Consider the following 21,572-nt stretch of genomic DNA (forward strand, 5'->3'; position numbering starts at 1 on the left):
AAAAAACAACAAAAAAAAAGCTTTCTCTCTCCCCCTTGTTTCCAACAAGAGCGCCACACAAGCCTAGGCAGGTGGTCAGTGAGTAACACATGGGCCCTTCAGCTGCCTTTGATCATCTCTCACTACTCTTGTCAGACCAGGACTCAACGATCCATTCGAGAGCTTGGATGTGCCAGCCATGAGTCTTGGAGACCCAGAAAACAACACCTCCCAAGATGCTCACACCTCCAAGCACCTCAAGTGCGATCCAACCATTGTTCTTCAGCCTTGAGGCAACTTCAAGCAATCCAAGCGGATCCTGGTGATGCATGGTTACTGAATCTGGTCTCCGTTCCCGAGACAGCCTCTTTGCACGCAGTCTTGACGAGCTCCGATCCTGGTGCTTGACCGCCACGAGTGTCCCGTCCTGGACGCATTCGTTCAGCCTTTCTGTCAGCCAGATGGCCCTCTCCCCCTGCGCAAGAGCTTCATAACGAGCCTTCTCGTTCGCTAGGCTCCTTTGCAGATCCGATGCCCAGTTGGCAAGGCGAATCTGCGCCATCCGCTCTTCACGTTGCGTGTGATCGGCTATGCGCGCAAGCGAGTAGGTCCGCGGTGCTCCAGCCGCGACCAGGGAGGCTGATGGTAGGCCAGTAGGCACGCTCAATGGCCTGTACAGAGCTCGAGGTCGAGATGGATTTTCTGAATTCTTCCACTGCAAGAATTTCTTCGCAGCAGCGTGCCTTAGCCAGGAGGCTCCGCTCTCGCTGAATATCTGCTCCACCAGGTTGGTGAGGTCTGAGGGTTTCAGAGGTTGTACGTAGTCTGGACTCATCAGGAGGCTGGCATCCATGATGTCGTGATCTGATCCAGGCAAGCTGGAGATGGCATAAGGCGACGCTGACTCCACGTTTCCGCCAGAGGCAGAAGTGGCGAACGAAAATGGCCGCACATTCGCCTCTTGTAACTCCCTCCTGATGCGCTCTTTGCTCTGACTGACAGCCTCGGGGGTCATGGTGTCTGATTGGGCCAAGAGCGGTATCACGTTGGTGAGCGGTGCTAATAATTGCAGATATTTGAGATCCGCAGGTTTCAGGTCTAGATAGCTGTCAGCTTGGCCACTCAAAAAGATCTTGCGGCATCTTACTGTTCTGTATGAGGTACAGGGCGACATCGACTTGGTTCCCTCCATCACCGCCCAGCATATTCAGCATCTCAGAGTCAGCCGACGCGTTGGACTGCACCTTTTCAAAGTGCGACTCGATATAACGAATTACAGGAGTAATGGACTCCATACTCTGCTTGCAATCAGCACGTCGATGCCCTGCCTGGCTCCAGAAGCAGCTCTTTCGACTCACAGATGAACCGTCACTATAACCCGGGGTATCAATAAAGCAAACATTCCTGTCTAAGATGGTATCGCCGCCCAAGCTCTTTTTACGTTTCAGAAGCCGAGAATCATCCAAATCAGACCACCACTCAGGGTATGGTTTAGTACTCGCAGATATCTCAGAGATTTGCGTCGTCTCATTGCTAGTCTTGGTTGACCTGGATCTCCCTTTAGGTCGAGGGCTGGAACTCGATCTGTGGCCAAGGATGGCTGGCTGCGGAGTGATTGGATCGACGTGGACGATCGCGTCCGAGGTCTGGACTATAGCCTTGATGAGAGCCGTCTTGCCGGTTCCTTGTGTACAAATAATCATTAGGCTTCGAGTGTGTGTGTATATTGATAGGTCAACTCGTAATCTTGCTTACCAGAGTCACCAGCAATGAGGATCTTGAGCCTCCCAATGCGCTTGCCCTCGTCTGTGAACGGCCGTCGAGAAGGCATTTTGATGGAGGGCATGACAAGCTGAGAAGCACTACTGCTGTCCATCATGGACGACGACGACAATTCAGGCTGTAGCTCGGCACTCATGCTCAGAGCCTGACTGGCTACTTCTTCGGAGAGGGACGCCGCAATGGAGTTCCTTCGCGAGGAAGCCCCGCTTATGGCCGAGGCAGCCCCGGACAATGACAGCATCAGGGGCGTAATGGGTCTCGAGGTCTCGGTGCTCGCTGAGGCAAGGGCAGGTTGCTGCAGAGGGACTGGCCGATCGGGGGAGAGAGAAGCGTCCTCGGGATGGTCATCGCTGTCGGGAAGGGAGGACGTAGCGGAAACATTGGCATCACGATCCTGTGTAGCGGTGTGCTGCTTGGATGGACTGCTCGGACCTGATTCTGTAGGACTATTCACGCCCTGCTGCTGCTTCTTCCGTGGATCACGAGGAGTGACGAAGCTCGACAGAGACTGTTCTAGAGCGGCATCGACGGCGTCCTCGTCGCCGATGAAGAAGGCGGTTGGGCACCCATTATCGCTGGGACGGGGACGCTGCGACGGCGTGTCGCCGAATATAGGTCGCATGATGGAGAGAACGCATGTAAGTCTAGGGGACGCACACTCTCAAAGCGGTAGCGAGTGAGGAGAGGGGTCACGATAGGGATCGGCGAGGGATTATCATCGGAGACAATGTCGGGTGGTAAGGAAGATACTTGTTGTAGTTGTGAGGACGACGAGACAAGAAGCTGCCTCTCTCTTAAGGAGGATTTACGGAGATGACTAGACGTTGGAGTGAAGCGTGAGTTAGTTAGACTCGGCCAGACGAGACTAGGCACACAGAGAAGAGAGCACAGTCCATCAAAAGGTGCACAGTGGCAAGATAGGGAGTCACTCTGTGATGACAACGTGCGGGATCTCGTAGCACTACGTATCATGCCGCGCCCCTCAAGTGATACTCCAAAGGGGGGGAAGGGGCCAGTGACAGGCACTTAAAGCAGCGAACCCCGCGCTGGCCCCGCCGGCGCAACTCCACAGCCCCTCTCCTCTGCCGGCAGGGTTCAAATTCCAGCGCTAACTGCTGTGGGATCATCTTCATCTTGAGTGTCATACTATGCTATGCTAGGCTCAAGCCAATGCTCTCGACCTTGTTACGACATGTGTTCTGGACGGAACCCGAATGTGGAACCTGATGCTCACAATATCTTGCCTTCCTCTGAATAGACCTTGATGTTTCGTAATTTAACTCTTTCCTCTCTTTTTTTTTTTTGTTCTTCTTTTTCTTTGAAAGGCAATTATGCGAAGAACGAATCTGTTCGATCCACAAAATAATGAAAGAGAATGAGACACCTAGCCCGTCTTCCAAGCCTGAACGACATAAGCACAAAGTAGCACTCGGCAAGGTTCGTCTGAACAAACACGCGGCGCTGTCCAGACAGTGATTGCGCCGTTCTCAAAAGCTCCCGGTTACTTACACGCCATCTATTTTCCTTTCTTTCTTGGAGTCATCGCGAGTCTCAACGCAGCTAGTCAACCAGGCACACAATCCCACCTCTGTAGAACACAGTTTCGAACAATAATGCTGTCGCTGCAATGGTGAACAAGAAGGATAAGCAAGTGTCCGTTGATTGTAGAATAGAGTGGCATTGGGTACTGACTCGTCAGATGAGCTTCTCTGTAATGCCCCGACGTCTGTTAGCCTTTACTATGGAAGAAGGCACTTTCCCTGCAAGATTCACTCCCAACGCCCGGATTTCTGGCCCGGCGCCTGCACCTCGTCCGCCTGTCCTGTATCCCACGAGCTATTTCCAACTTCATTGAGCCCCATCCAGCTGTCGTCATTCAGCATGGCTTCCGTCACCTGTGCATACAGCGCTGACGGATCTTGCGGCCCGCCGTCCACAGCCGCGTCCCACGCGTTCAGTCCCTGAAACATGTTCATATCGATGCCATGGTTCACCTGGCCTTCTCCTGCCCCGGTCCCCTCAAAGATCTCTGTGTTCACAACCGCGTGATCCGTTAGCATGATCCCGCCATCCATCGAGCTGCTCGTCCTCCCCACCGTCGGCCCGGACGTCGTCGTCTCCGGGCTGATGCCTGAGCTCGCTGGTGTGGAGTGGCTTTTGTTTGTCGGACCAGCGGGCGACGAGCCGGTCGTCGATGAGCCTGTGCGGTGGGGCAGTCTGAACGAGGTCACATGCAAACCAGCCTGTGCGGCAGCAACCTCGTTGTCGCACCACGAGGCTGACGAGAGAGACGAGTTCCTCGGTGTGTTGCTGTTAGACGTGGAGGAGACCTCGTCTACTGATGAGGATGATGCTAATTGGGAGATGCGGAACATGTCGTCGTTTGGCCCGGGCGGGTCTGGAGACGCGTTCACCCGCCTGCGCTTGTTGGAGTTCCCAGACACTGGGGCATTGTGGATCTTGTTAAAAGACTGCGTGTCCATATTCCGAACCGCGGTTGCGTCAGTCGGCTTCCTCACTAGACCGTCAGCGCGCTGTCTCCTGCCGATCGGCTTGCTCAGAGGTAGCCTTCCGGGCAAAGGTGGCAAGATGTCGGTCTTCCTCGAGGCTTGGGACCGTGCAAACAGGGGAATATTATTGCCACACGGCGCAACCGAGACGGTTTCACCTGTATATTTGTTGCGGTCTGGGATGCGGAGGAGATGGATTAGGTTCGCGCGTTCGAGATCCACCATGAGTTGCCGAAGGAAGTTGAGGGTGATGAGGTGTTGTTTGCCGATGGCGTCCATGGCCATGACGAGGAATTCGAGGTCTGCCTTGATCTTTGGTGAGAAGCCTTCCTCCCCCTGGGTCTGTATGATACAGACAGAGCTAGCAACATAGAGTGCGAGCGCGACAAGAGGACTCCTCTACAGATCCGAAAAGAAAAGGCATAAGCTTAACGTACAGTCGAAAAAAGAGGGATAACTAGGAGAGGCAACTTACGTAGCCGGCGTTTGAATGAGAGGTCATCTTGACAATGTGTACCACCTCTTGGGCGGCGGTCACAAGACGGGTCTTGATCGTCATCTTGATGACATCAGGCAAGTTGTGTTCTTTTGCCTTCTCATAGGCACTGTTGTGAAGACAAATCACCGAAGCATGCAGATTGAGATTCGTGTGAACCGCGATTGGATCCCTCAAGTGTGCCGGCAGACGGAATCCTTCTGGTAAAAACATAAAGGTGCTGGACAGCAGGTTGTCCAGCTCTCGATGCTTATTCCAGTAATTGCCATATTCGTAATCGTCTGCGGCATCGTCCTGCCTCGAATGGTGGACATGTTTCATGATTAAGTTGAATAAATGGCATATTACGGCGGCACCGGCGAAGGCTGAGTAGGGCGAGCCCGAAAAGACATCCAGTAGCCCGCAAGTGGTCTCCTCATGACCGTTGTTGAATGCTTCTTCGGAACTAGGAAGATGCGTGGTGACCTGTGGGCATGGTTAGCCTGCCTTGTTTTTCTCCAAGCAAGTCCGTTTGGCCCACACAGGCTACGGGGTGGTGGTCTCACTCACCTCCTCTGGGTCGATCAACGTCGGCCAGCCTGTGCTGATGGATGCATGAGAATCGATTGCAAATGCACCCCAGAAGGTTCGTCTCCTCTCTAACACCACGGAAAACCCGTGTCAGCCAAGCAAGCCACCCAGCAGCTGTCGTGAGATATGCGCCGCGGTCACCATCACCGCCACCGCCCACTCACCTTCCAGCTCGGTCCAGTCTTTCGGAGGTGCAAGTGTGGGCGACATTCTGTGCACAGCGTCGGGGTCGTCAAGTTTGTGTAGGCCCAACATGTGCAAGAGCTTAATACAGCGAGCTGCGGACATGGCAGCCCGAGTGAACCACATGCACCTGGCCTCGTTGGTGGATATGAGAGCCCAAGCCTGGGCATGAGCAACGGTGAGGAAGTGCTCGCCGTCTCCCTGTGGGCGATAATCAATCAGTTAATGAAAGGTTTCCACAGCAGCTGGCGAAACCTTTGTGCGAGGTCCCACATACTCTAAGTTCGTCTTCTTCGAGATAATGGCGAGCACGACGGTGAAAAGCGTCATGATAGCCCGAGTACTTCTCATGGCTGTTTGTGGCCATGGTCCAGATGGCATATTGCAAGGCCATGGGTGGTCTCAGGTGAGGGGCCGAGTAGAAGGCTGTCATGTACCGCCCAGGGTGGACGATAGGGATGAGGGGGTGTTGCTTTACAAAGTATGTCTGATGTCTGTTTTTTTGGTGTGTCCCAAATCAGCACGATGAAGACCCAAACCCGAGTTCACGCTCGGTCCGCATGAGACACACACTCACAGCTCCTCAATCATCTTGGTAGGTGGCAGGGCCTCGAAGAGCCCGAGACCCAGCAGCTCATAGCTAGTCGCCCCGGCATTCTCCTGCCTGGGCTTGTACCGCATGTCTGGCGTGGTGAAGGGTGCACCCCACCCCATGGGCGGTACGTTGCTATGACTATTCACATTCTCACCCAGGCCGGGAACGTTATTGTCGGCGAAGCTCCAGTTGAGGGATTCGTCCGTGAACTTCTGTCTCGAGGAGTCGATCGAGCCTTGAAACCCGGGACGCGGTAAGAAGGCATCCTGACCGTTGTTACTCTGAGAAGAGGGATCGATCCTCCCCTCGACCTGGCGAGGACCCTCCTGCCTATCACTGCTGCCCTCGGGAGCAGGCCCCGTCTTGCCAGCAGCATCTTTCAATAGCACCTCCACCTGAGCTGTGTGTGAGAGAGATAAGAAAGTGTTTGTGTCAGCCAGATGCACCGGAATCGAGTTTCCCTCAAAAGGGGGAGAGTATATACACTCGTACCTAGGCGCTCCTCCAGCTCCTTGACATTCCTCCTTTTGAATGCAGGCTTCCTTCTGGACTCTGGATACTGACACTCGGCCTTGAGCTTGGAGCACCTCGTGCATGCAGGCTTGATCCGGTCGCACTTCAACTTCCGACTCCGGCACGCCACGCATGCGAGAGGCTCGAGGCCGTCGTTGCCACCACCACCGGCTCCCGGGCCGTCTTCGTATGCCGCCGCATCAGCTGATGGCACCTCTTCTTCCGACATGGTGTGATGCTGGCTGTTGTCGTGGTTGTGCTCTTCTCCTTCTTCTTCTTCTCCTTCTCTTCTTCTCTTCTTCTTCTTCTTCTCTTCTCCTTCTTCTTCTCTTCTTCTTCTTCCTATTAGTGTTTCCGGCACGACAAGCTTCAAATATCCACCATTTTTGGAAAGAAGCAATCAATAGAAAAATGGAAAGGAATGTGTTTCTTCCCCCGAATTTCTCCCAAACTTTTTCTCTCCATGCGCCCGGCGTTGCATCTTCAGGCTGACACGCTTTGCTTGTAAGGCTGATAATACTCACAGGGGGCTGTTGTTGGTAGCCAGTCATCGTCCAGCCAAACCCTCGGACAACTGAGACGGTGGGATTTTGCTCCGTTGTCCGAGCTGAGCAGCAGGTGCGAGGCGATGACGTCAGCGCTCTACTCCTTCCTTTGTAAAAGCCGTTGAGTGAAGACCGAGTACATAACATTGAATCAATACTGCCCACAGCTTCTTGAGGTAACCTTTCATGTTTGTAGCAGGCTGCAGCGATGTAACTCTGTGGGATGTCTTCCAGTCAATCCAGCATTCAAGCAAAACTCTTGAGACCAACAAACATCTCAATGCTTATTTTCGGCAACAGAGGAGTTTGGTCAGCATTCAAAGACGACTCGCCCAGCAACTCGCATCGTGGCTTGAGCCACCAATTGAAGCGATCTTGAAAAAGTGACGAGATGCCTTTTGGCCTTATTGGCTACTGTCTACGAGAAGATGTCCCCTGCAGGATCACAAGTTTTTTTTTCCTCCTCTTGAGAAGGCATTTCCATGTTGTCATTCGCTGGAAGCAACGAGCCGGCACCGGAGCCAAGATTACAGCCGCAGCACAATCAGTCTGCCGGTGGTATCCGGTATTTTCTGCATATTGATATGATGCGCTGCGAGTGGTGGCATGTTTGAGTGGCTGTGCTGGATCGGGTGCAAGATAGACTTGACACGTAGTGAAGAAGATCTCCTCGTCCATCCAACAACAGCCGTCTTCGACATCATCTCAAGATAATCGATGACAACGGCCTGAAACTCCATATTTGCAGTACATACTTACCTACTTACCTACAGCAAGATATTACAGTCCCATCCGTCACCGTCAATACCACGCCGGAAAAAAAGAAGAGAAAGGTTAAAGATGAGCACGAAACCCCGACCCCACATCATTGTGGTGGGTGCCGGCGTCATCGGCGCCTCCATCGCATGGCACCTCACGAGACATGAGGTCGGTGCAGACGTGACAGTTGTCGCCCAGGACATTGGAGGCACTGCCACACCCTGCTCGTTTGCTTGGCTCAACGCGAGCTGGCACAACCCGAGACCTTACTATGACTTTCGCCGTCGGTCCATGGAAGGCTGGCGACGTCTTGCGGAGGAGCTGCCGGAGGTGTCCAATGTGCTGCGATGGTGCGGCTCCCTGAGTGTGAGTAGTAGTAGTACATTTTGTGTCTTCCATTCCTTTTCCCAATACCAAATACTGTTCATGGATTTCCCAATGGCTAATAAATTCTCTTGTGTGGGGTGTGGACAGTGGGATATGCCACCGGACGAGCTGGCCAAGTACCTCAAGGAGCACTCAGCCTGGGGCTACGATATTCACCGGGCCGAGCGCGCAGAGATTCACGCCCTCGAGCCGACGCTGTCCGCCGAGGTCCTCCCACCAGAATGGGGCCTGCGCGTTGGTGAGGAGGGCGCCGTCGAGGCAGACCAAGCGGCGCGGGCCATGGTCAACGCTGCTCAGGAGCGCGGCGCCAAAGTCGTCCACGCCACCGTCACCAACCTGATCTGGGAACAGGAGCCAAACAGCAAGGGCACCGGCAGCAAGGGCACCGGCAGCAAGGTCACCGGCAGCAAGGTCACCGGCATCGTCCTTTCATCGTCCGAGACGCTGTTGGCCGATCACGTCGTGCTGGCCGCTGGCGTGGCATGCGTAGACCTCTGCACCACCGCAGGCATCACCGTGCCCCTCAAAACCCCAGCCCCCGCAGGCCTCCTCGTGCACTCAAAGCCCCTGAGAAAACGGATCCTACACCATGTCGTCTACAACCCCCAGGGCCATATGCGCCAGACCGCCGATGGGCGTATTCTGGCCGGGTCGGACTTTGTCGGCGGGGACCCGGGCCCCGACCCGCTGGCTACGGCGCGCGCACAGCTGGAAAAGGCGAAGATGTGCTTTCAACCGGAGGAGCGGGAGACGTTGGAACTGGACTACTTCACCGTTGGGTACCGCCCGCAGCCGGAGGATGGGCTGCCTATTCTTGGGGAGACGGGGTTGGAGGGACTATCGCTTGCTGTCATGCATTCAGGAGTGACGAATGCGGCGCTGGTTGGCGAAATTTTGGCTGAGACGGTCTTAACTGGCAAGGCGGACCCCGCGCTGGAGATCTTCTCGCTAAAGCGGTTCAAACAAGGTCGACGGTGACAATGCGACTCGAACCTCTAATTCCGGGGGGGGGGGGGAGGGGCGTGTTCCAAGGGTGGCCTTCTTCTACATCACTACGACCAGGAAGCAAATTATCTACTCTTGCTGGAGGGGCCAAAGGGTCCGAGGTATGCGGATTCACATACTCGTTAAGGCAAGTGGAAGATCAATCAAATGTCAAGTTTGACATCAAATAATGAAGCATTTAGTAAACAGTCCTGGCACACACAAGTCCTGGACTGTTGGCCAGAATGTATCTTACTATTGCCCCACACAAATTAGTCCATCATGACCGCCACCAGGAGCAATTTTCATCACCTTCATCGACCGCACCTTCTACCCAGGTGACGACCTACACACACATCACACACAGTACCCAAGTAACAGGATCCTCGTGCCATTATTTTTCTTGTTGGACACCCCGAAAAGACGGACGTAACACATACTCGGATTTTCCTGATCGGCAGGCCAGAATACGGACTGGCCTCACAACCCTCCCCCCCAAAAGGTGATACCTGTTTATCGTCACTGTATCACGACACCAGCATAGTCATCGGACTTTTGCTGCTGCTACTGCCCCCTCGCCCCCCCCCCCTCCCCTACCTCTTCTTTCCTGCTACCGAGGTCTCAGATCACAAGAAAAGTCTCAGATCATACACTTGAGACATTGGGCCGGGTCTTTCGAAAAAAAAGCTTTGTGCAATGTAAGGCGAAGAGGACACAGAGGGCAACTCGTTGACCGCTTCTCTCATCAATACATAATGGCTACAGGAGAGGAGGATATGCTGCTACTCGGGACCTTCGGGGGGCAAACACACAGGTCGGCGGAGCTCAATGCGGCAGCCCGGGTGCCGTAGGTACATTACTACCGTGTACTAGATGGCTTTCTCTTCCTCTTCCTTTTCCCTTGGCACGTTTTTTTGGCCCGGACCCGAGGGCCCCGCACCCTTCCAATACGACTCGATTTCATCACACATGGTAAGACATAAGCCCCACCTCTTAGTTCTGGGGACCGAACCTTAAATGGCACCGAGAGCTTGGTATATGTTAGTTGCTCGGGTGCAGCATGGCGGGTGGTTTGGCTTGGCTGGAGGATGCGTTGGCGTTTGTCTCAGAATGGATTTCTTTGCAGATGGGTGACAGCTGGTATGCTTCAGAATGTGGACAGCTCCCTTCTTCTCACTACCAAGGTTGATAGACGTGACAACTCACGCAGGTCGTACCAGAGATGTCTCGGGTCTAGATTTGGTTCGAAAACCCACCCTTGGGCTTGCTGCTCCGCTGCAAGTCCTGGATCTGATGATGATGATGATGATGATGATGATGATGATGATGATGATGACTTTTATTAAGATGATGATGATGGCTTGTCAATGCTCCCCCCCCCCCCGGTCCCTCCTGCATGCCAATCTGAGTGGGGCCGTGGCGAAGGAGTGGTATCATCCAAATGGTCGCAGAGAATAGGCCTCGTGACGCGACGGTATATCATGCTATATGCATGAGAAGTGCATACAAAGTGTGCCCAGGGCCTGCATGACGAGGTTGCTATACTGAGGTAGTACTTTGTTGGCAGGGGGCCCAGCCAACTCCCTTCCCCCGTCCCGGGCCCACAACTCAGCAGTGCCGGACACACAAAGTATTTGTGTGTGGTGTTGGCAGCGAACTTGCATGCAGGACCGTGGCCTAGACTGCGGGACTGCTATGCCGCCAGGGTTGTACTATAGTTGTGAAAGAGGAGCCGAGAGTACTATAATACCCTGGCCATCATGACATGTCATTTTTCTTGAATCTTTCTTTTCTTTCTTCTGCAGCTTCAACGAACCATACGGCTCGTGACCCCTGTCGACCTCGTCAGGAATTGGCGTGCAGGACGCCCGTGATGATGTCTCCACCGCGGTGTGCTTAGTCGTGGGAACTAGAGGAGCGGGCACCTGCTGCAGACGGCGAGGTTCCAGGTCGACGAAAACTACCATGATCAGCCCCTCTGCAGGATCAGCTCTCGCGTATCTTGAGTGCAGGCGGAAGCGGCGGCCAGCCGGGGTCTGTATGGTGTAAAGCGCCCATGCAGCGGTAGCTATGTCCCAGCGGCCAGGGTTGACAGTTGATCACGCTTCCGCTTGTGCGCAACCATATACACACACACACACACACACACACATACTCACTCACTCACTCACTCACTCACTCACTCACACTCACACACATACCCCATCCATCCATCCATCCATCCCATCTGATGTGACCGGCCTGCAGTGAGTGCCCTGGTCATCGCAGGCGGCGTTTGGGAGTGTCTATTCAGCAGGCACTCGACATGAAAAGCCGCCCTTTCCGGTATTGCTTGCGGAAGTGCAGGGCTGCGTGGCTGGCTGCCAGTATGGGTAACAAGTAGGGCGATAACTCGCGGCGTGTGGTCCGCCCTAAAAGGATCCAGAGGCGTCCAATGCTTGGTCACGTCACCCCGGAGGAGTATGTCCGTCTGCTGCCTCTTCCAACTGCCAATATCATACCCTCTCTGAGAGAGGTGGGGGGGGGGGGGGAGAGGGAATGGGGGAGAGAAAAAGGCGCTGACCAAAGACGTGAGAAGGTAGCAAGTGCCAGATCGTCGTGTGGATCCTACACTTTGCTCCCTCCCGGAAGAGGTCACAGCTCCTGGAGAGATGCCATGGCTGAGCTGACTAGGCTGGCGAGCATGACCTTATTCGTGACCAGAGCAGTGCTTGTGGGCCTCGAGTGCAGATTCTGGCGGGTTGCTCCTTGTACACCAGCTCGTGTTTCTTGATGTCGCGGCTGTCATGGTCAAATGTCAGCTAGGCAGTTACGACAGTTGTTATTGTCGTATTCAAGCGCTCAAAACGCTGAAAGGCTTACACACTTCTATCCATCGTACTATGTACCTGGGTACGTGGTAAACTGGGGGGGGGGGGTTGCAAATTTACAGGCCTTCCCCTCACGAGCCCACCCGAAGTTGGGGGAAGGACAGCAGGGTAGCCAAAGTACCGTGGACCGAGAGCAGGCAACAATAGCGCACGGATCACCATGATCAACAGACGATCTCATCTGGTCCTTCCGCGACAAAGATCTTTCCCACAACTCAATTCGATTCAACTCAAAACCCACCTCGACTCAATGACAGAGACAGGGTCCTTACTATGGCCCGATTGGCCCCGACTCGCTGCCCATCAATACTTCGAGAGGCTTTCCCAACAGCCTCAACACAAATGTAATTTTCGGTCCCCCCCCCCCTCCATTTTCTCTCCTGACCCACACTGTCTCTCTTCAGCCCTGACGGGAATGGCTAAGAATTAGAACACTTCGGAAGATGACCGTTTGAACCACCTACAGCCTAGAGCCTGGAGCCTGGAGCCTGGAGCCTACCTGGACCATGACCAACTTATGGAGGGGGGAGGCGTGGCAGAAAGAGGGGGTTGGCGGGCTGTCAAGACTCTTTTGCCGCCCTCTGCCCTCGAGGCTAGTTTCTCTGTTGCAAAGCTTGTCAGGGGCTGAGACCCTAGGCCCGGCTTCAACATCAGCTGGCACTTATACATTCCGGCATACGACGCGCTTCGTCCTCACAGGGTTGTCGTGGACTGACGTGGACCGAGCATTTCGGAGAGTCATGTCCACGTACTGGCAACACGCACTGACTGACTGACTGACAGCACGCTGACGCTGAAGTATGCTCCCTGGCTAGAGTCGAAGTCAAATCTGAAGCCTGCTCGGCAGGGTACCCGAGATAACCATCTCGACTGCCACGCACGTCAAACGTTGGCGCTGCTGCTTATGGACAACGCTTTGGCTTGCGCCCCCCCCCCCCAAAAAAAGAACAAAACAAAAGAAGAGCATGGTACCACTACCAATACCAACAACATTCGATTATGGGTTATCTACCCCACGCCACTGTTTCAATGGGCTACCGTGGCTGGGCTGACGAAGGTGCCAGTTGCAATGCCGGATATATCCGTGACTTTTCGACCGGCTGAGATTATTCTGTGACCAGTGCTCTGTCTGGTATACCTCGTCATTGAGGGAGGGGTGGATGAAGCTCCTGGAAAGAATGAATCAGACTGGCAGATCCCAACACCAATATGAAGCAACCCTAATCTCCTCGACGGGGGGAGGGATCAATGTCACCGTGTCAGACAAAATGCCTGTCAGCCATGACACGGCAGCAATTCCTGGCTTGTCATCATCTTGCAAAGTGTTGCAACACTGATCGCCAATTTGGCCACCCGGCTGGTCCTGCTCATGATTCACGACACCGGACCTGTCAAGGGCCCATCTCTATCAGGGACAGGGGCTCGCAGCGGATGCTACTATGTACGATGATGGCAGCTGTGCAGATCCTAGCCAGGGGCCCTTAGGTTGGCATCGGACTGCGCGTGATTAGTGTTGTGTGCAGCTATCTGGGTAGTCATTCGACAGACAGGGTCCTGAAAGGCGAGTTGGTGCATGTCGAGGCGGGAAGAGGCCTTTCAGCCAGAGGACGACGGACGCATGAGCGGACATCCTTACATGCTCACCCGCGCCGAGCAGAGCACAGCAGATGCGGTGGGAACTGGCAGCAAGCAAAAAGCTGTACCATGATGCATCTCTCCAAGATGATCGCTGCCAAACCAGACAGCCACCTGGTTCGTCGTTTCTGTCGTCACGTTGTGTACCGGGTCTTGCCACCAATCACCGCCTAGAGAGACGCCTAGCACAACAGCAGCAGCAACAGCAGCGGCAGTATGGTGCGCTGGCGCTGGACACATGCTTCTTTTCCAAGCAGGCATAGGCTTGGTCTGATCATCTCTTCCGTGCCACTGCCATGCACGCAAAGCAGCAACAACACGAGGGCAGCCAGCGCGGGATGGCATGCCGAGGGCGAGTGCCACGCTTACCTACGCCCCCTACGCCATCTGTGGTCCTGTGCGCGGTGAGAGATACACACCCGGGGTTGCATGCCGTGCTTATTTGGCTAGTCAGGCAGGTGTGTATTGTTTGTGGCTACAGATGGAGTTTTCGTCCTGGTCACCGCCATTGCGTAGTGTAATGTCAAGGTTCTTACGCCCCCAGACTGGTCATGAGTTTCTGGTAAGGCAGCAAGCAGATCCTCTAATTTGCCTCATGTGAATGGGGGACCTACAGCTTGGTGGTCCGGGGGGAGAAGGGGGGGGGGGGAGACCATGCAGTATGCTACCATTCGGGGAGGTCTGGACCTGTGTGGGCTGTGGGTTGCCCTGGTATGGGTGTCATGAGAATCCTCTGTGGCTTGATAAACTCATAAGTGTGCGTGGTGACCAGCGTGGGCATTGATTCCGATGAGACGGTCAAATAACGTGCACAGCATCATAGCCCGTGACGGTGGAAGAGAGTGCGTCTGGTTTTGAAGGAGGGGGGGGGGGGGGACTGGCACGGACATACGCCTGAACCTGTGACCACCGCCGAGAAGACCAGGAGCCTTGTCGGTTTCTTTTGCCGTTCTGAAGTACACGCACACACACAGACAGAAGCAAGCAGATGAGGGGGGGGGTGGGGGTTGGTGGTTAACAAGCACAGGTCAGCCCTTCCGGTCGTCTCTTCTTGTTCGGCCATCTCATGGGTGAGCAGTGGTCGCCGACCAACAAAAGTTTTGCCCGACGCACATGAAGCCATACTGCATGCATCAACCACTACTCGAAAGATTTTCAAGTTTGTGAGTGGATGTTTGCGGACTCGTCCATCCATTTTCGTAGGACAGCACGGAACATGGATATGGTTGGGCGGCGCAATCTCTGGCGGCTTAGAAGAACTTGAGACGGGAAAGAGAGAAACGCAGAAAGACAGACACCACCCACATAGGCTCTTTCCGCGGTCCAAGACAAGGCGTCCTTCGCGCTCCCGCCCCAACCCCATTCCGTCCGCTCTGGCTCTTGGCCCTTCTTTTCTTGTCACACCCGGGAAAGCCACATGGCTATCGGGATATAGCGTCTGCCCTCTTCTTCCTATCCTGCCTCTCCTTCTCTTGCGCAACTACTAGGTACTCCTGCCTGCCAACCTGCTACCCCGGCTAGTCAACGACGGAAATGAGTGAGGCGAGTAAGTAACCTGCTCCCCCCCTCACCCCCACCAGCGCCCCCAAAAAGGTGGACGGGCTGCGTAGTAGTGAGCCAGCACACACACCCCACCCCCCGGTCCAAGCCCCAAAGTAAAGTCAGCCCAATCTATCTGGGACGTATTAACTTTCCTTCCAAGTCTCGAGAAGAGGGGGAAAAGGAAGGGGTGAGAGAACACAAAGGGGGCTTGGGTAAAAATTGAAGTAAAGGATGCCCCTCCTGGGTGGTGGTGAACAAGAGAGAGAGAGAGAGAGAGGGGGGGGGGGGGAGGGAGAGGGAGAGAAAGCACTCGTGCAACTCACTCTTCTCCCATTTCTTGGTGTCACTGTTACACATCTGAAAGAGGTTTGGCAGTGGTTGACCGACGGACGGTTCCAAAAAAAGAAAAGAAAAGAAATAAAAGAAAAGGGAAAAAGAAAAATAGCAAAGAATACAACCCTCCCCCCTTCGACCTTCTTCCCCCCACCAGATTAGAACCTGGGAAAAAGAAAAGATGAGATTGATTGCCGGATGTTTATAGTCTGAAACAACTTGCCGCATGCGATGGGCTGGCCCCCCCCCCCCTCTCTCTCTCCCCCCTTTACTACTACTTAGTCACTTGGATAGATTGCGTGTTCCTTCGTTTTTTTTCTTTTCCTTTCCCTTTGTCTTTCCTTGACGACGATCCTAGCGCCTTGTTCCACGTGTGACACGGCACAGGCCAGGCAGGGTGAGAGAGACAAGAGAGAGAGAGAGAGAAGGTGAGAAAAAGTCAAGAGAGAAAAAAAATTAAAAAATTGAAAAGGAGGTACAGAGGGAAGGAAGAAGGAAAAAGAAGAAACAAGAGACATGCGCGGTACGTAAAAGAGGAAAAGAGATTGATTGGTTGTACTGCGAACCCGGCAGCATGGTTTGGGAGCCGGATCTCTTTAGGTTGTTTTATGCGGGCTCTATCCTGTAAGTCATACATATACGTACATACATACATACCTTGTGACTATGGATGTATGTAGGTAGGCGTATGCCGATGGCGGGACACGGCGCATCGCTGCGTGCTTTCTTTTCCTCCTCTCTCTCTCTCTCTCTCTCTCTCTCTCTCTCTCTCTCTCTCTCTAGAACCCAGCGCAGTCGTTGTTGGCTCCCCGGGCTAGGGCTTTGGGGTGTACTCGGTAAGTGTGACGCTGATGGGAGGAAGGGTGGGGGGGGACATGGCTGGCTGGATAAGAGGCGGTGATGGCCAGCAAGCAGCACCCTCCCTCTCCGCCTGGGGAATGTTGTTTGTTCACCTTGTAATTCAAGTGTGTGAGACAGAACAAGAGCGGGAGAGAAAGCTGGAAACGAACGCTAAGCGTCTTTTGGAGAGTGTGTGTATGTTTCTTCTGAATTCCGCTGGGTTGCCCCAGAATGCCATAGTACTATGTAGTAAAAATGCTTGCTCATGTATTGTTGCTTCTCAAGATGAGCCCTAACAGGTCTCATTCGCCGGCCACTCGATGCAGAGGTATCTCTATCTATTGAACTTTTTATTTTTTTTATATTTTTTTATTGCGCTTGCTTGCTTGCTTTGCAGTTTGCCGCCCGAAACCGTTTAAATCAGTAAAGGAAAAAAACAAGAATGTCGAACCCACCAATTCTTGCTGCTGTGAATAGCCGCCCGATAAATGACCCAAACCCGCTTGACCACCTGTGTCCCTCGCAATGATGATGATGAAGGTGCCAGCCTGCCTACTTGTGTGTGCATGCAGTGCTCATGTGTTGCGCCTGTTGTTGTTGTTCGGTTGTCGTGCCCCATTATGTAAACCGATTAACTTGTCCACAAGAACGTTTGCATCGAATTTTTCTCCTTTTTTGTTTCTTGTTCTTGTGTTTCTCCTCGTTTCCTCGTGACATGGTAGGTATGTACAGTTCAAGAAAAAACATAAGTATTTTTCAGTTGAAAAAAAGAAAAGGGCTCGAAGTTTTTTTCTTTTCCTTTTTCTTATTTTCGTTCAGCGCAGATCCATGGTTGCTATTTTAGTAGTGTGCGCAAGGAAGGGTCTTCTTCGGAAGTTTCCCCCTTTCTTTAGTAGCTGCCACCTCGCTTCAGGTGCTGTGAGCGACGGCGGGCCTCCATGTCGTCATCAAATGGGCTATCCCCCCCGTCGCTTGTCGTTGGGCTCTGCCGAGGTTTGCTGTCATCGTAGTCGCCGCGCTCGGTGGAGGTAAGCAGCTTGCCGTCGGTAGTACGCGAAGTCATGGCATCTGACTCGGCACGGGCGTTGTTGAGCATCGTGGGCAGCTGCCTGCGGCGGGCATTGATAAACCAGTTTGAGATTTGGTCTGGAAGACTAATTAGCGTGGCTGAATTTTTTTTTTTTGGGGGGGGGGGAACAACACTCACTCATCTGGAGTCCAGTTTGTCGCATCAACTCCTGCTTCTCATCCTCGGTGGGATATGGGTGGTGGAGATGACCGACAAACCATGTCCTCAGCTTGTCCGTAGTCTCCTTGGGAAGGTTTCCCCTGCGCTTCCGCTGCTTGTTGTCTGAAGCCATGGCGAGTGACATCTCGGCGTAGCGCATATACTCTGAATAGGGCGTTGGGTAGATGCCAGGGGAAAACGGCGTCCGGTCCACAGCGTGAATAGAGCCCATGGAAAGTGACTGCACTCTCGATGGGTGGTGGTAACCGTAGTTGTATGGTGGGGCGGCCGGCCCAGGTCGGTAGGAGGTCGGACTTGCTTCGTACCGCTGATCAGGGTGGTGCACGTAGAGTGGTGCTCGAGGTGCCTCCTGGAGGTACTCATCGCTGGAGTGACCCCGAATGCGCGGCATGGGGGCGGGTGGTCCACGCTCCAGGCCCGCTGGAGGTGCGAAACTGGGCAGGGATGGGCGAACATCTGGGCGGTCCACAGGCTCCAACGTAGCAGGCGATCGGATCGCTGGCAGGCCTCCCGGGGGTAGATGAGGAGGGCTCGCCCTCGCATTCGGTCCGCCCCACTGCTCTGGTGGTGGTGGTGGTGCTCCTCTCGGTGCGTATGCTGGTGAGGCTGGTCGGGGCATGGGCATCTCTGCGTGCCTGGGCGGGCTGTTGTAGTGCCTGGGTACGCGGCTCTGGCGCTCGTCCCTCTCTTCTTCGAGAGACAGACGCCTTCGCTTGTTTGAGTTTGGCGAGTGGACGTACTCTGGGGTCAGCAGGCCAGGCCCGGTGGCCGATGGTGAGTTTGCGGATCCAGGAGTCCTTCCTGACCCATCCTGGGGTCCGACCCGTAGTTGCAATTCAGGAATGGCCTTTTTGATTGAAATGTCAGTGGTATTGTCTTGACTATATATGCACGCGGGCAAGAATACACCTTGGAAAGAAAGAAGAAGAAAAAAAGGGGGGGGGGCTTTACCTGGCGAATAGATGGGAGGGCGACCTGAGCGGCCTGGGCAGGCTGAGGAGCGTCATACCTCGGCCTTGAGGAGGACGAGGACGAGGAGGAGTAGTAGTAGTCTGCAGTCATCTTGGGTTCGTCCCAGATGTGACGAAAAGGAGGGTGGGGAGTTGGCGTGGCCATGGCGAGCATCGACATCTTGGCTTCCTGTTCAGTTCGGCTGTGGTAGGAGTCACTGCGCTCAGTCGAGTAAGGCGCGCCTTCCATAACCAGAAGAGAGACACTCTTCGAATAGGCCCGCTGGAGCTACCTAAAAACCTCCTTCCCGCTCATCAGCAAAGAAGGTCTCGGAAAATTCTCGTTTGGCAGTCGGACAGACGAGATCTCTTGTCTCTCCCCGGCACCTTCCCAACTGAATGAGGATGTCTTACCTTCCGCCCAGCTCCAAAAAAAAAAAAAAAAAAAAAGAAACCACCAAAAACAAGGTAATCCGGGATCTTGGAGGGCGACTCTTCGTCGTAACTACTATAGTGGAGTGTGGGTTTCGGATTCTTTTCGTTCCTTTTTGGTCTCCCTTGATCGACGTTGGTGAGAGGTTACGATGGCCTCACTGGCTTGTAGTCCATGCGCGACTGTTATAAGGCAGACAAGGCTGTGGTCGACGTGGAGGTCATGCTCTGCTGCGGTTGGATAAATCGTACGAGACCGACAAGGCAAAGTACACAATAAGGCTGGATCGGTGGTATTTTCAAAAAGAATGGAATGAGGCCGCCAGGAATAGAAGAATTGAAAATGGGGGTTTTTTGGTGGTTTTTTTTGGTAAACCACTGAGAGGGTGGTTGGTGGTGATGTCGAAAAAGAGGAAGAAAAGAGAAGAGTATATAAAATAAGGCGGAAAAGGAAAAAAGAAGGGTTGACGAAAGGGTATCGGGTAGTAAGCAGGTAGTAGTTGTAGTAAAGTAGTCGAGGAGGGCCACACCAATGGTGACGGATGAATCGACGGGAGGCTGTGCCAAAAGAGGTAACAGCTGAGAGGGTGTGAGGGAGAGAGACAGAGAGAAAGTTTCGGGAGGCGGTGGGCTTTTTGATCAAAGCAGATTTTCAACAGGGGAGACGAAGGTGGGATAGGCTCAGGTGAAACTGACAGGTGCTTAGCTGGGAGTCATTACACACACACTCACACGCACCATGAAATGGGGCCCGCGCTTCACAGGAGAGGAGGAGGAAAGAGACTAAACAGTAACCGGTGGAGGGAAGATTTTGAGAAAGGGAGGCGTCAAAATGGTTTAATGTATGATCCTGGCAGACTGCGGAAGAGACGCCGGGCTGGGCAGAGATGCTCTACGATGTTGAAGGGGCTAAGCCTGAAGAGGACCAGACATGCGAGACATGGGGGGGGGGCGTGTGGGTGACAACAGCACGATACCCACCCACCACAGTTCCGGACGATCACAGAGAGGGCGAGGGCGAGGGAGAGGGAGAGGGAAAAGCGGAGGACAGGCAAGGGCAGGGAAGAGACAGCGAGAGAGATGGGTGCGTGTGTTGTAGTGTGTGTCGACAAGAGGGAAAAGAGCAAAAGAAACGAGACGAGAGAGAGAGAGAGAGATAGAGAGAGAGAGAGTAAAAAGACCTTGTCACCCCGTATACAGTACCCATAATACAATCCATGGGGGCTCCATAGTGAGCCCCGTCTCCATCCCGTGCCGTATGTAAAGACGGTGGGTGATGTGACGACGGGGCTGGCGGAAACAAGTGGAGGAGAGGGCAAAGGACAGTAGAGAAATTTAGTGCTGCTACCCGAACTCCGTGCGTCGTCTAGGGAGTGAGAGGAAAATGGAGCTTTGGGCATGGGCAAAGGGCGAAAGAGGGGACCTGGAGCCAAGACCTGGGCCCTCTCTGGGAGCTCCATTCTGTGCGCAGTGACAGGGAGGAGAAGAGCAAAGACATGGTCGACGACAAGGGGCACCTTGGGGAGGAGGGACCCGCTGCGGGTTACGGATGGCGTCTGCTGGGTGCTGGGGGGTGTGTTGGTAGTGCGTGGTGGTGGTGCTGGTTGTGGGCGGTGGTGCAAGGCTCGTGGTGGGGCCGGAATTGTCAACTCCCACGGTCTGGTCCCTGCCCCCTTGTCTTGTTGTCGTATGTCTCCTTGTATCCATGTATGCCCACCCAAGGTCGATGCATAGCAGCTGCGGGTTCTGGGTCTTGAGATATGGGTCCGCGCCAAGGGGCCCTGACAAAACAATTGTCGGCTCCCCAGGACGGATGGGGACGGAGAAGAAGGAGGATCTCCGTCTGCAGAAGAAAAGAATGGTACCATGTACAATTCACTATTAGATACTACATGGTGTACTGTGTATCACTATGATATTTGCGTAAATAGACCCGTCGGCGATGGAGGGGAGACATGGTGAGCCAATATAACACGACGGGACATACCGGGAGGGGGGGAGTGTAAAAGCAACTCTCTACTGTCTACACACACACTCTCTCTTTCTCTCTCTCTCTCTCTCGTCCTCCTCTTCTCTCTCACCAACGGAATTGTACATGTACAGTAGTACTACCAAGGCGTACTATAATGGCCACATGCGAACCACATCACGCACGCTATGCACGTAGTTGGCATGGCATGCATGCGTACTAGTCTGCTGTCCATCATCTCATCTCATCTCCTCGGAAGAAACGAGCTCCAGAGGCGGTTAAGACAAGAAAGGGGAGAGGGGGCTGGAAAGAAGAAGAAAGAAAGGGAAGGCAAGAAAAAAAAAGGAGATATTGGTACCTGCTCAACACGGGCTGGCTGTCTGTCGGCTGGCCCGCTCACTGGGCCATGATGGGTGGTGAGTGACGAGATAGAACAGACATTTGTCTAA

At 53.9% G+C, this 21,572-nt stretch overlaps 6 protein-coding genes across 6 annotated transcripts; 2 read left to right on the plus strand and 4 right to left on the minus strand.

Annotated features, from left to right (window-relative positions):
• Positions 1–112: 112 nt before the first annotated feature.
• M406DRAFT_246793 (uncharacterized protein) lies at positions 113–2,383 on the minus strand (the record flags this gene model as incomplete). The annotated part of the gene is made up of 4 exons (XM_040916426.1): positions 113–1,077; positions 1,127–1,277; positions 1,338–1,663; positions 1,735–2,383. The coding sequence occupies 4 exons, from the start codon at positions 2,381–2,383 to the stop codon at positions 113–115; spliced, it is 2,091 nt and encodes a 696-aa protein (XP_040781194.1).
• Positions 2,384–3,421: 1,038 nt separating this feature from the next.
• On the minus strand, positions 3,422–4,212 carry M406DRAFT_320266 (uncharacterized protein). Its single transcript, XM_040919365.1, has one exon. The coding sequence runs from the start codon at positions 4,134–4,136 to the stop codon at positions 3,531–3,533; it is 606 nt and encodes a 201-aa protein (XP_040781195.1). The 5' UTR covers positions 4,137–4,212; the 3' UTR covers positions 3,422–3,530.
• A 92-nt stretch (positions 4,213–4,304) lies between these two features.
• On the minus strand, positions 4,305–6,773 carry M406DRAFT_236620 (uncharacterized protein; the record flags this gene model as incomplete). Its single annotated transcript, XM_040916039.1, has 8 exons — positions 4,305–4,670; positions 4,747–5,232; positions 5,317–5,405; positions 5,502–5,717; positions 5,794–6,014; positions 6,098–6,350; positions 6,438–6,515; positions 6,608–6,773. Coding segments are annotated over 8 exons (1,875 nt in total), but the record flags the coding sequence as incomplete, so codon positions are not given.
• A 614-nt stretch (positions 6,774–7,387) lies between these two features.
• Positions 7,388–9,572, plus strand: M406DRAFT_354338 (uncharacterized protein). Its single transcript, XM_040922894.1, has 2 exons — positions 7,388–8,298; positions 8,407–9,572. The coding sequence occupies exons 1-2, from the start codon at positions 8,014–8,016 to the stop codon at positions 9,295–9,297; spliced, it is 1,176 nt and encodes a 391-aa protein (XP_040781197.1). The 5' UTR covers positions 7,388–8,013; the 3' UTR covers positions 9,298–9,572.
• A 7,622-nt stretch (positions 9,573–17,194) lies between these two features.
• Positions 17,195–17,897, minus strand: M406DRAFT_320268 (Homeodomain-like protein). The gene is made up of 2 exons (XM_040919366.1): positions 17,731–17,897; positions 17,195–17,669 (listed from the first exon to the last, which is right to left on the minus strand). The coding sequence occupies exons 1-2, from the start codon at positions 17,882–17,884 to the stop codon at positions 17,413–17,415; spliced, it is 411 nt and encodes a 136-aa protein (XP_040781198.1). The 5' UTR covers positions 17,885–17,897; the 3' UTR covers positions 17,195–17,412.
• Positions 17,898–20,041: 2,144 nt separating this feature from the next.
• On the plus strand, positions 20,042–21,321 carry M406DRAFT_325690 (uncharacterized protein; the record flags this gene model as incomplete). The annotated part of the gene is made up of 6 exons (XM_040920014.1): positions 20,042–20,113; positions 20,145–20,242; positions 20,355–20,385; positions 20,525–20,727; positions 21,086–21,112; positions 21,261–21,321. 6 exons carry the CDS (start codon positions 20,042–20,044, stop codon positions 21,319–21,321), a joined length of 492 nt encoding a protein of 163 aa, XP_040781199.1.
• Between the last annotated feature and the right edge of the window lie 251 nt (positions 21,322–21,572).

This window comes from Cryphonectria parasitica (genome assembly GCF_011745365.1).
Source record: "Cryphonectria parasitica EP155 unplaced genomic scaffold M406scaffold_1, whole genome shotgun sequence".
Lineage (NCBI taxonomy): Eukaryota > Fungi > Ascomycota > Sordariomycetes > Diaporthales > Cryphonectriaceae > Cryphonectria > Cryphonectria parasitica.